General features: G+C 36.8%; 1 protein-coding gene across 1 annotated transcript; it reads right to left on the reverse strand.

The window, feature by feature from the left end:
* Positions 1-298: 298 nt before the first annotated feature.
* Ly49s5l1 (Ly49 stimulatory receptor 5 like 1) lies at positions 299-12,036 on the reverse strand. Its single transcript, XM_008763435.1, has 4 exons — positions 11,925-12,036; positions 9,559-9,648; positions 8,478-8,696; positions 299-342 (listed from the first exon to the last, which is right to left on the reverse strand). The coding sequence occupies exons 1-4, from the start codon at positions 12,034-12,036 to the stop codon at positions 299-301; spliced, it is 465 nt and encodes a 154-aa protein (XP_008761657.1).
* Positions 12,037-13,224: the final 1,188 nt, after the last annotated feature.

Genomic DNA, 13,224 nt, shown 5'->3' on the forward strand with positions numbered 1-13,224 from the left:
CTATTGCCTTGGGCATCTTAGAAGACACAATCCTGAGATGTATTAACCATCTTTTGGTCTGTACCTTGAAAACAAATCTTACCTGTCAAACACTGACTCACGCACTTCCTTATGCAACTTGCCTTTCCCCATGAGCTCCATAGAAAATGAGTAAAGTCATGTGAAATGAGAGAACAGCGTTTACAAACAATCTCCCAATTCCCAGACCACTGTTAGAATCTGAAGGGTTCAGAACTCACAAATTAAATGGGCTGTTGTCAATCCATGACCATTCCCTTTTTTATTATTATATGATGATTCAATCCAGTAACTCTCTGGAATAACCTGGTGGTGAAAGAACTTCTGTAAAGGAAACAACACACCTCATGATGAAATTTCTGTCTGTCTGATGAGAGAAGAGCAAGCAAAATTTCCCAGCATTCCTTTGTCATCCTCTGCTGTCCTGTCCTCCCACTGCTTAGGCCCACCATGTTCATTTTCTAAACCTACTACCTACTAGTAGTCCATTCATATCAAAACTATGTCAGTTCAATTTGCTATTCAAAATAGAAACTTCAGTTGTTCTGTGATACTGGGTTCATGACATGATTTGTGACTGTGATTTGTAGACCAAGTCTCAGTATGAATAGAAGCCTGCGCTTGAACTCACAATATTCCTGCCTAAGGCACATTAAAAAACAAAAGTCACATGGTATGTACTCAATAATAAGTGCATATTTGATAAAAAAAGTACAGAATACACAAGATATTAAAAAGTCACATGGTATATATTCAATATTAAATGCATATTTGATTTAAAAAAGTACAGAATACACAAGATACAATCCACAGTTTTCAAGAAGGTGGACAAAAAGAGGGGCCCAAGTGAGGCTGGTTCAATTCTACTTGGGAGGGTTAAGAAAGTAATCTCTGTAGGCAGAAGTAGAAAGTGACCTCAGTCAGACTAGGTAAGGGGAGAGGATACAGGAATATGGTCAGTTATGGGCGAATGGGTGAGAAACCCTCAGGGGTAGCAGAATGAATGAAAGTCTACAAGCTCTGGGGTGGAAGGTGGGGGAGTCCTCTAGAAAGTACTATCGACCTGAGAGTTTGGAGACTCTGAGGCCTCAAAGGGATGGACCTTAAATGAAATGACCAATAGTAGGGAAAGGGAACTCATAGAGTCCACACCCAGTAGAAATACAGGAGGACATCAATAGAGGGATAGGGTTGCCATCCCACAGTAAAACACTCTGACCCAGAATTATTCCTCTCTAAATGAACTTTAGAAACAAAAATTGAGAAAAGACTGAGAGAAAGGCAGTGCAGTGACAGGCCCAAATTTGGATCCAACTCTTGGAGAGGCTCCAAGACTTAACATTGTTATTGAGGCTATAGTGTGTATACAGACAATTGTCAAGCATGGCTGTCCTCAAAGAGACCTGAACCATCAGCAGGCACAGACAGATGGAGTCATTTACAACAACCATTTAATTGAAGTCTAGGATCCCTGTGGTTGAATTAGGGAATATGTGGAAGAAGCTGAGGAGGAGAGAGGAACCATAGCTGACCAGGTGCCTCACTTAACCAGAACCCCTTAGATCTCCCAGATACATATCTACCAACCTCACAGCAAACAGGACTTTGTAAAAGGCCCCAGACAGATCTACATCAGAGGACTGCCCGGTCTGGCCTCAGTTCAGGAAGATGCACCTAACCACCAAGAGACTTGAGACCCGAGGAGTAGGGCTGGCCTGGCAAGAGAGAGGTGGCAGACTCTTTTTGGAGACAGAGGGAGGAGGAATGAGATGAGAAACTGTTGAAGAGAGGACCCAGAGTGTATAATGACTAATGGACTGTAAAAAAAAATAAATACAGGTAAGCAAAAGGAAAAAGAACAGTGGAAAAATAGCAGTTTATTTCCCACATGCATGCCCCAAACCCTTTGAGTGTCAGTACGGGCAGGAGGGCTGCATTTCTACAAGGAAGAAGCTAATGTGTTACACTTTACCCTCATTTTTATTTCTATCCCACAGTAGTTACTGTTGGAGACTCGACTCATTCAACAGCAGGAATGTGCTGCTTGCAGTGCATACAATATGGTAATGCTTGACAATTAACAATGGAAGAAAAGAACCAAGTCCTCTCTCAGACTGACCACAAATTACATGATCCCTATATCTGTGCTTGTAGTCTCCAATTCTCCTCCTTATGCTTGGTGACCTTGGGTAACAGAGACTGGCTAGTTGTTCAGCAAACTTGTTTTCTTTTTCTACCTTGAAGCTAGCTGGAAGTGGCTGAATGACTGTATTCTGGCCAAAGGAATGTGACTGAAAACACAGTGAGTTAGGTCTAGGCCAGTATAATAAAATTGTCATGCTCAAACTTCCACTCCTTCCCCTAACCATTCAAAAACAGAACACAGAAGATGCAAGGACCTAACACATGACATCAGTTGTTAAATTTTTGTCAATTTATGCAAGACATATACTTATGGTTTATAGTAATTCTCTGTATTAATTCAGTGAGTATTACCTATTACTAATATAAAAACTAACAATGTAGGCATATGAATTTTCTTCCAATTATCTACATTATACAATTTTGTATAAATCTTGCATTCCTTTGTTAAATTTAGTGTTTTTCTGATTTTTGAGGATATTATAAATATATTTTTCTTAATAATTTCCTAATTTCATTGACTGATTGTCCATATATATTATAACATGCTCTTTATACAGATCTTCTTTTCTAAATGCTCAAGTAAACTCATGTTTTAGCTTAATAATTTAATGAGGCTTCCGTTGGATTTTCAATCTAAGAAATGTCAACTCTAAATAGAAGTACATTAACTTCTATTTTCCAATATAGTCTTAATTATTTTTTTTTCTTGCCTACTTGTTATAGCTAAACTCTCTAGTACAACACTGAATATAAATGAAGAGAATGAGCAGTTTCTCTTGTTTTTCACCTTAGAGGGAAACCATTTACTTTTACTCTGAAATAGGATAACACCACTGAGTTTTTTACTCATGTCCATTTAGAAGTTGGATGCATCACCTTCTATAACACTCCCCCCAAAAAAACCCATTGATCATTGAATGACTTCTGATGACCTATGACATTATTCAAATTCCATTCCTGATTAGTAGAGAAGCATATTGGAAGTGTTCTTATGGAAAGTAATAGCTTATCTTCAAAGAAATTTCATAAAGATAAAAAGTATTGTGTGAAACAATGTGCATGACTCTCCATGCTACACAAATTAAGTTCCCATACTTCCGATGCAGAAGTGACAGAACTGATGAAGGAGAGATACTTGGCATCATTTAGGGTGTCTTACATGTGACGTTGACGTGGCATAATATTTAATTAAGGAACTGATTTTATTTTTAAATTGTGGGTAGGTTTAAATGTAATTATGTTGATGGAGTTAGTGTGTGTTTGTGTGTGTGTGTGTGTGTGTGTGTGTGTGTGTGTGTGTGTGTGTGTGTATTCTATCTGATTTCCTTGATTTTGCTGGTGAGGGTTTAATTATTTCCTGTGTTTTCTTGAATATAGATACCCTCTAGGATTAGAATTTTTCTTTTAGTATTTTCTTGGATTTGTCTTGAAATATCTTGTTTTCTCCATCTATGATGATTCAGAATTTTACTGGGTATTGTTTTCTATGTTGGCATCTGTGGTGTTTTAGAGATTTCCACATATCATATCTGAAGTCATGTGTAAATCTAATTATTCTGCCTTTAACTGTTACCTGACTAATTTCGCTTGGAGCATTTAATAGTCTTTCTTTCTCTGTACTATTTGTGTTTTGATCCATATGCTGTGAGAGTGTTTTCTTTTCTATTTCAGTCTAATTTCTGTTCTAAAAGCATCTTCTATGCTATAGACTTCTCTTTATATAGGGGACTGTTTCTTTAGGTTGCAAAAGTTTTATTTTTTGACTTTCCTGAAATATTCTGGATTTCGAGGTGGACTCTTTGCCTTTTGTGTCTACTATTCTGAGCTTAGGACTCTTCATGGTATCACAGATTTCACGGATGTGTTGTGTAAGGAATTTTTTAGATTTACCATTTTATTTGACTGATGCACTAATTTCTTCTATTGTATTTTCTATGTCTGATGAAAACAGAGAATTCTCAAAAAATGAATCTCAAATAGACAAGAAGCACTTATATGAATGTTGAAACCCCTTATTCATTGGGGAAGCACAAATCAAAATGACTCTGAGATCCCATCTTACCCCAAGCAGAATGGCTAATATCAAAAAATTCAAGTGCTAGCACATGTTGTCAAAGATGTGGAGCATGGTGAAAACTCCTCAATTGCTGGTGCGGGTGCACATTTATACAACCACTTTGGAAATCAAATTAATGGTTTCTCAGAAAACTGGTAATAGTTCTATATGAAGACCCAGCTATACCACTCTTGGACATATACCCAAAATATGCTGCACCATCCCCCCCCCCAAAAAAAAACCTCTTGCTCAACTATGTTCATAGAAACTTATTTATAAGAGCCAGAAAGTGGTGAGACCTTAGATGTCCTTCAACTGAAGAATGTATAAATAATATGGTATATCTGTATAATGGAATACAATATAGCTATGAAAATCAAAGACAACATGACTTTTTTAGGCAAATGTGTGGAGCTTTAGAATATAATCTTGACTAAGGTAACCCAATTCCAAAAAGGACTGGCATGGTATGAATTAACTTCTACGTAGTTCTTAGCCATAAAATACAGGGAGCCCATGATATACCACACAGGCCCTAGTAGGATGGAGAAAAAGAGGGGAACAATAAAGGATGCTTCAGTGGAAGTGGAAATAGATGGTCATGGAAAACAAATGGAGAATTGGAACTGGTTGGGAAAGGGTATAAGAAGGGGGGGATTAAGGGTTCGGTGTGGGAATGGGTAGTAGGGGTGGTGTGATTACAATGAGAATTAGTGGTCATCTTCGACTGATGGGAAGGGTAGAGGCATTCCAGAATATGCTGTAGAATTGGGATATGGAAGGTGCACATGAGTCAATAAGGGTGTCCTCACCTGTGACTCACAGTATTGGTGATATGGAGCCTGAGATGGCTGCCTCCTTTGGCCAAGTAGGAACTCTGGGGAATCAAAACGGACACCAACCCACCCACAAAATTTTCATTCTAAAATATATTTTGTCTACAACACATGCAGAAATTGGGGATGGAGCAAAGACTTCCCAGTTGGGAACAGTCAACTGATAATTGGTTCAACTTGAGACCTAGCCCATGAAAAAAGCAACAACCCCTAACCCTAATAGTAATAGTTGATTATCCATGCATACACGAGTTTAGAGTTTCTACCTAGTAGCTGGCACAATCACTGACCCTACTAGTGGTGCTCAGACAAGAGTTTAGAGGCTTCACCCATACAGACACATACAGACACAGACAACCAGAGCCATACAGTGGATGGAGTTTCAGGAATATTATGGAAGAATGTAGGCTCCAAAAGGGGATAGAACCTTGACAGTTAGACCAACAGAAGCAAATAACCTGGACCCTAGGAGTCCAACAAACAAAGAGCATACACAGAGCTGGATCTAGATTTCCCTGCATATGAACATTTTGGTCATGATGTAGGTCCCAAAAAACTGGAATGGGAGATATCCCAAAAGGAGTTACACATATATATGCAATGTTCTTCTACCTGGGCTTCCTTAACCAGACTGTGTGGAAGAGGATGCACCTAGCTTCAGGGAGACCTGATGTTACACGTTGGAGTAATAAGTAGGGATCCACCACCTCTCAGGGGAGAAGGGGATGGGGATGCAGGACTGACTGTGGGAGGTGATGCCCAGGAGGGGGTCAGTCCTCAAGATGTAATATGGATAAGTAAAATACAACAACAACAACAAATAATAATAATAATAATAATAATAATTTAAAATTGGTTATGATTATTTTATCAAGTGGAAAATTGCACTATATTTTGTCATTAAAATTCTTTTATGCTGTTGTTTAAACGTGTATTAAATTCATGTATAAATATCATATTTTGTTATAAATAACAAAGGATTCAAGATGATGCTTCAATCATTTCTCTAGAAAATAGAGTCTTCATATTTGAAAGGATTTCATTAGTAATTATTTAGACAAGAATATCAGAATCTTGGACAATTTGTTTTCTTTCAAATAATGATTGTCAAACATGGATATCTTTTTTACAAAATGTAAGAATACTACACAGTAAACCTAGGGACAGTTTCAGAGAAAATCACCATGGGGCTAACTATTCAACCATTTATTCCCCATATTTCATAGCATCTCCTTTTGAAAAAAAGGCCCAGAGCTCAACTTCTTTCCCTGTTGTCATCTGATTACTCATATCAGGCATCTGCATTTCCAGGTTCCAAAGAGCAAACACTAGACATCAGATGCTTATTTGGAACTCCAAGGAGAAAAGTGACTTTCAGTGCTATACAAAGGGTTAAACTTCATGAGGGGAAGGCATGCTTTTTGAGGCACTTTCTTGTAGACTCCTACATAAAAGAATTTAAATAGTTAAACATTATTCATTTGGATTGTGTTATCAGAAAAATGTATTTATTAAGCATGTGTAAAAAAAAAGGAAAATCTCACAGTTCTCAGAAATAGGGATTTTTGATGCCCAGAGAGCCCTACATGCTCATGATCTATATAACATTGTAAATAACACTAGAGATAAAGAAACATTTTATGTGTCAATCATGGATGAATGAGTAGAGAAAATGTAGCCTGTATATACAAAAGTATCCCCCTTTTCCTTTAAAGAAAAATGAAACAGCTGGACATGATGACTTATGCCTATAACGCGAACAATCCAAAGACAGCGACAGGAAGAACACTAGCAATTTTAGGCTATCCTAGGCTAAGTGATGACTTTCATGCTAACATTTTCTACACTGTGATATCCAACTCACCATTGGCTACAGAATGATATCATTTCTCACACCAAACCTTAAAAAGATATGATGACCTATGTGACAAGCATGGATGAACTTGAGGATGGTGAGCAAAGTGGAACATACCAGGCCTAGAATCACACGTTATGATTCCTTGCAAATTAGTTACCTAAAACATCCAGTTGTAGGAAACAGAGGCTTCTGAGATACCAGTGGCTGGAGGGAATGAAATGAGCACTTGCTACTCAGAGGCAATTAAATTGATAACAGAATTCTATATCTGTATTAATGCATTGCCACATTGGTGCATACAGCACTGGGTACTTAACACTGTGCCATGGTGTGTGTTAAATTCTCTACTTTAAGAGAAAAGAGAAAGATATAAAGGAGGTTTTTATGTTCACACTCTGTAATCCTGATTATGTTGACCCCTTAAATGGTATCCTCATATGCCCAAATGTTTCAAGTTAAATACATTAAAATGTATACAGTTTGTGTAGCAAGATCACCTCAATATGAGTATTTTGTTTTGTGAGGTGTTGGGAATGTCATGTTTGGTAACAAACTTTATTTCCAATATCAATTTTTCTGAGATGAGGTTTCGTCATGTAGCACAGGCTTGTCTGGAATCTGTTGGACTTTCCACACTGTCCTGAAAATTACTGTGCTCTTTCTTCAATATCCTAATCTTAGGGATTACATCATTATGCTACCCTTTAGAGATAATGAAGTTATTTTAAACTAATGACACAAAGTATTTTTCATGGGTGTGAAATACTTCAGTGATAATCTAGACCTCTTTTTCTCCCACAATTTTTATAATACAGCAGTTTTAGATATACTTATTTTATAATGAATACTTGATGAATGTACTCTATTGAAAACTTCTGTGAGTGTGTCAAATACAGAGGCAAATGATGGCAGCAAACCATTGACCTGAGAACAGGCTCTCCATTGGAGGAATTAGAGAAAGGATTGAAGGAGCTTAAGGGACTTAACAACCCCCTAAGAACAACAGTGCCAACCAATCAGAGCTCCCAGGGACTAATCCACCACCAAAAGACTATGTATCGACTGACCCATAGCTCCAGCTGCATATGTAACATAGGATGGCCTTGTTAAGTACCAATGGGAGGAGAAAGAACTTGGTCCTGCCAAGACTGGATCCCCAGTGTAGGGGAATGTCAAGGTGCTGGAAAGGGGAGTGGATGGTGAGGGGAATGAGACAGTCTGTGAACCTGGGAAATGCAAAAAACAACTTCTGTGTTATGTGAGGAACAAATTGGGACACTCTGACTTTCCCCTGAACCAAAAAAAAAAAAAAGTATCAGGATTACTGATTTGTGATTCCATTCTCAGGGAGCTAGAAGTGTACCAAACATAGAAACTATAATATTCTCCAAACCTAGACAGGGATTTCTGGGTTTCCAAGACCTTACATGAAATAAGAAACCCTCCAATGATTAACCCAGAGATCTCCAGAATCTTAAGCTGAAGTTTGAACCTTAAAGTTTCCACAAAATCAACAATAGATGATAATGCAATTCTGTATTCATGGTCCTCCCCTTCTACATACCTGTGTGCTGAGGGGAAGATAAAAGAGTCTTAGTTTTTTTGTACCATCTGTTCTGTTCTCTGTTGAGTAAGTCCAGAAGAGAATTGCCGGAAGTATACTCTATATGCATATTTCTCTCCATTTCTTCCTTTAAGTTGATGTCATTTTCCATGGTGCTGCAGTTTTGGTGATAGTTTTGAGTTTTCTGCAGGTCATATTTTTCATGACTATACTGAAAAACTAAAGTAGTCACAGGTATAACAGCAAAAATGTTCATAAAGAATATATATTAAAATTTAAGTTTCAAGAAAAAATTTCATGTGGACAGCCATCACATCATTATTTCATTGGTACTTAATATTTATTCATTAACACTTCTATTAACTCACTATTAAAACAGATACATAAATATTTCTCTAAAGTTAAGTTGACTGTAAAATAAATAATTCAGCTGAAGAAAATTATGGTGCAGGTAAGTTCCAGTTACTTAATACTTACAGCATGATTAGAAAAATATAAACCTAAGTAAAATATTCAGTGAATACGTCATGGGAATTTGAACTAAAAAAAGTTAAGAAAGGGGATGATTATTATTGGAACATAAAATGTGTAAACTATCCTCCTCCATAGCTTTGTTTTAGCATAGCCTAGAAGTGATACTCTGTAAATATTAAGGAATCTAATGAAGTTTAACTTTTAATGTATCAGTACAGATGAAGTCTTTTTACTTAACCATGACCTCAAAACATTGAAGAAAAAGGAAAGAAGGTCATCAATTATTTGCGCAGCTATAATTCAAAAAATGTTTGCATAAATTTAGCAATCATCTTAGCTCAGAAATGTAGACTACCAACAAGTCCTCAGAAGGAGCATGTCCAAGTATGAGAAAGAGCAGGGCAGATCCTAACAGCCCCAGAGCTCACAGATTAGTTATGAAAGAGAACAGAACCTGCAGAGTGTCAGGAAAAGTTATTAAAGTCCATTGATTCTGTCTCATCTCTGATTATAGGTTGGACAACAGCCAGAGTGTATAACTGCATCATCCCTGTCCAAAGCTATTTTTTTGGCAGAAGTTCAAATAAGATGTATCTCAGTTACTTACTGTTTGTCACCAACATTGCAACAGCAAACAGCCGAAGGGAAAGGAGGATTCCAGTAGCAATCACAGTGAGCTGCCAGGGGACTGAACACACTTAAGTCAACAAAACAAAGCAAGAAAATCAACACCATTAAAAGCTCACATCTCAAAACTAATTAAAATTCTTTTTAGCAGAGAAAAAAGGGGGAAATTATGCACAAGTTGATGATACAAACTGAATGAAAATGTGCTCTCAGAATTGTAGATATCTCCTTAAAATACACCCACTGAAGAAATCCAACATGTGTGATGTTTCACAAAATCCTGAACTTATGTCTGCTTTAGTTTTGTATTGTGAATCCTCTGGACTCAGACTAGAAGTAGTTGGGTGGCAGTCATGTGTCCTTGCCCAGTTCTATAAGAAATAAAATGCATTCTAGAGAAGGCATTTGAGGAATAGTTGCAATGCAATCCAAGAATACAAACTGGAGCATAGAGTACACCAAGAAAGAAAATTGAGGATACAGAGTAATGAAAGAAGGATGGATGTTCTTGCGAATTGGTAGGGAACCACAGTGGTCTGGGCCTGATCTGTATAAATCCCCATCTTTGAAAGGGCCTATAGTTCAATTATTCCTTTTTCCTGTAAATTTGATTTTGCTCTATATAATACGAAATATTTCGTTGTATCTAAGGTATTTAGAATCTGAAACTCATGCTTCTGATTACCACAACATCAAAGAAGAAAATTATCTCAGCATGAAACAGAGCCATGACAATGCATATAGAACAACTAAAAAATAGTGAAGACAATAGAGTGATACTCCTGCTTTTTCATTAATAAATTAAATTACCCTTTGACATTTCAGGAACTCACAATATGGTTTAGTCATTCCCAATGTGCTAATCCTCTCATTCCCTCTTTCTTCATCTGCAACATTATTAACATTTGGAGAATTCATCTTCCAATGGACAACTGTTGGTGCCTGTTATATTACATGTTGGGGATATTCATGACAATGAAAACACATTCCTTGAGAACAAAAGTATTGTTTCTAATTCATAGGCCTCATTTCTCTAGGATTTTCTTTCTCTAGAAAACTTGCTCTTTTTCAGAATCTATTTTGTCTGTTAGATTCAAAGTTTTCAGAATTTTTCTTGGCTAGACTGAATTAAAGAAACAAAACAAAAACAAAAACAAAAACATAAACAAAAACAAAAATCTCCTTACGGTTTCTCACTTTTCCTATTCTTATTTTTATTGGCTATTTTATGTATTTTAATTTCAAATGTTATCTTATTCACAGGTTCCCCCTCTCCCATTATCCCTCCCCATTCTATGAGGATGCTCTCCCTCTCAGTCACCTACACCTAGCTCTACACCCTAGCATTCAACTACTCTGGGGAAATGTGCCTTCACAGTACCAAGGGCTTCTCCTCCTATCGAGGCCAGAAAATGCCATTCTCTGCTACATATGCTGCTGAAGCCATGTGTCCCTCTATATGTATTCTTTGGTTGGTGGTTTAGTCTCTGGGAGCTCTGGAATAGTCTGGTTGGTTGATATTGTTGTTTTTCCTTTGGGGTTGCAAACACCTTCAGTTCCTTCAGTCCTTTCTCTAGCTCCTACATTGGTGTCTCCATGCCCAGTTTTATGGTTATGTACAAGCATTCTCATCTGTATCAGGAAGGCTCTGGCAAACCCTCTCAAGAGATATCCATGTTAGGCTCCTGTCAGGAAGCAATTCTTTGCATCAGCAATAATGACAGGGTTTGGTGTATGCATATGGGATGGTTTTCCTGGTGGGGCAAGCTCTGGATGATGTTTCCTTCATTCTCTGCTCCACTTTTTTTTTTTTTTTTTGGTTCTTTTTTTTCGGAGCTGGGGACCGAACCCAGGGCCTTGCGCTTCCTAGGCAAGCGCTCTACCACTGAGCTAAATCCCCAGCCCTCTGCTCCACTTTTTATCACTGTACTCCTACTGTGAGTATTTTGTTCCCCCTTCTAAGAAGGAATGAAACATTCACATTTTTTCTACTTTTATCTCTCTTCTTGATTCTAAAGGTTTTTTCTTGCTTATTCCCATTGTTCTACTTTCCTCATATGTTTTATTTTGTAACTGACAAAAAACGAAAGAATAGCAAAAGTTTATAATTCTTTATTTTTTTGATTTTTAAAACTTGATTGCCCTATTTTTGACATTTAATTTTAAGTATATTTTACTTGATTACCCTCCAACTAACATTCAAAGGTCACTTCTACACTTGTGCATAACCAAGCCCAGATGGAATGGAACGTGATAGCTTTTGATAGAAGCCAGTAAGGTATTTTCAATTGTTGAAAGTTTAAAATGCATAAAAAGCAAGAGATTTTAGACACTTAAAGCACTTACCTCTGCAGCCGGCTTCCCTGGGCCTTTGAGTCTCCTTAGGTCTCAGTTGGTACCTCAACCCTGAAGACTTTTTAATTCTCACAGTTGAGCAAGGAACCTCCTGCTCACTCATTTTGGGAGTGATGTATGAAGTCTGTTTTCAGTTAAAATCCAGTCTTGAGTGTTTTCTAAAAATAGTTGAAATGACCATTTTTGGTATGGTACCTGGATTTGATGATAAATAGGGTTGGGAAAGGGTAGGATCTGACTAATTTACTTAGTGATCCAAACACCCTGACATGGAATGACTCCAATTTCCATTACAGGTGAGAATCCTTTCCAGATTTCTCTTAAATTGTTTATATTTCTAATGTTCACAGCAATTTTTCTTAAGAAATATGTACAGAATTAAAAATTTATTAAGTCTTGACAATATTGACGTAGACCCTTTTTTCTAAATATTCAGCACATACAATTTTAGGTGAAATTGGTACTACTGAAAATCATTAAAATAAAACAAAACTTTTAAACAAACTATACAAATAAAAATGAGTCAAAGCATTAGGAAGAAATAAAAATGTTGCTTTAAAATTATTTACACATTGTTACAAACACATGAATATTAAAAGTTCTTTCAGTCTTTTAATTTATACATGGCTCTCAAAATTTCCCAGACACTAAGTTCAAAAGAACATTTGAAAGTTAATATTTCAGGAGACCTAAGACATGTAACTATCTCTTCCTGGAAGCCAGAATCAGCTGAGATGTACAACTTCTCCCTCTAGCCACAATCTACATTTTCTTCTCTATGCTTGAACCTTGTGAACGGATGCAACCAGAAAAGATCCTACTGATTGGGTAATCCAGACCCAGAAAGACAAAAATAAATATTGTCTCTCATCTGAGGCTCCTGGCTCAAAGTCTTCAGAAATCCTATGTTGCCTCTAGTAACCGCAGCAACAAGAAAAGTAAAAAGGGGGACATAGATAGGTGGGTGTCAGAGCAACAGAGAGAAACATAAAAGATACAATATGAAGTTTTAATCTCAAAGCATTCCATTTACACAACCATTTTGCATATAATACACTCATACTTGATGTGGCACAAAGAGCATACGAAAATAATTTTCATCACTATGCAGCAATATGAGCTAATGCCCATGAATAATACAATCTGATAATACATATCAATGTATTATTAAATGGTAAGCATTGGTATTTAATATTATGGTATAAGTATTACATTAATAATTGAGATGTGAACCAGCAGATAATAAAGATAACAAACTGCATATATTAAAACATTCTTCCCTTGTTTTTAA

This window comes from Rattus norvegicus, chromosome 4 (genome assembly GCF_036323735.1).
Source record: "Rattus norvegicus strain BN/NHsdMcwi chromosome 4, GRCr8, whole genome shotgun sequence".
Classification (NCBI taxonomy): domain Eukaryota; kingdom Metazoa; phylum Chordata; class Mammalia; order Rodentia; family Muridae; genus Rattus; species Rattus norvegicus.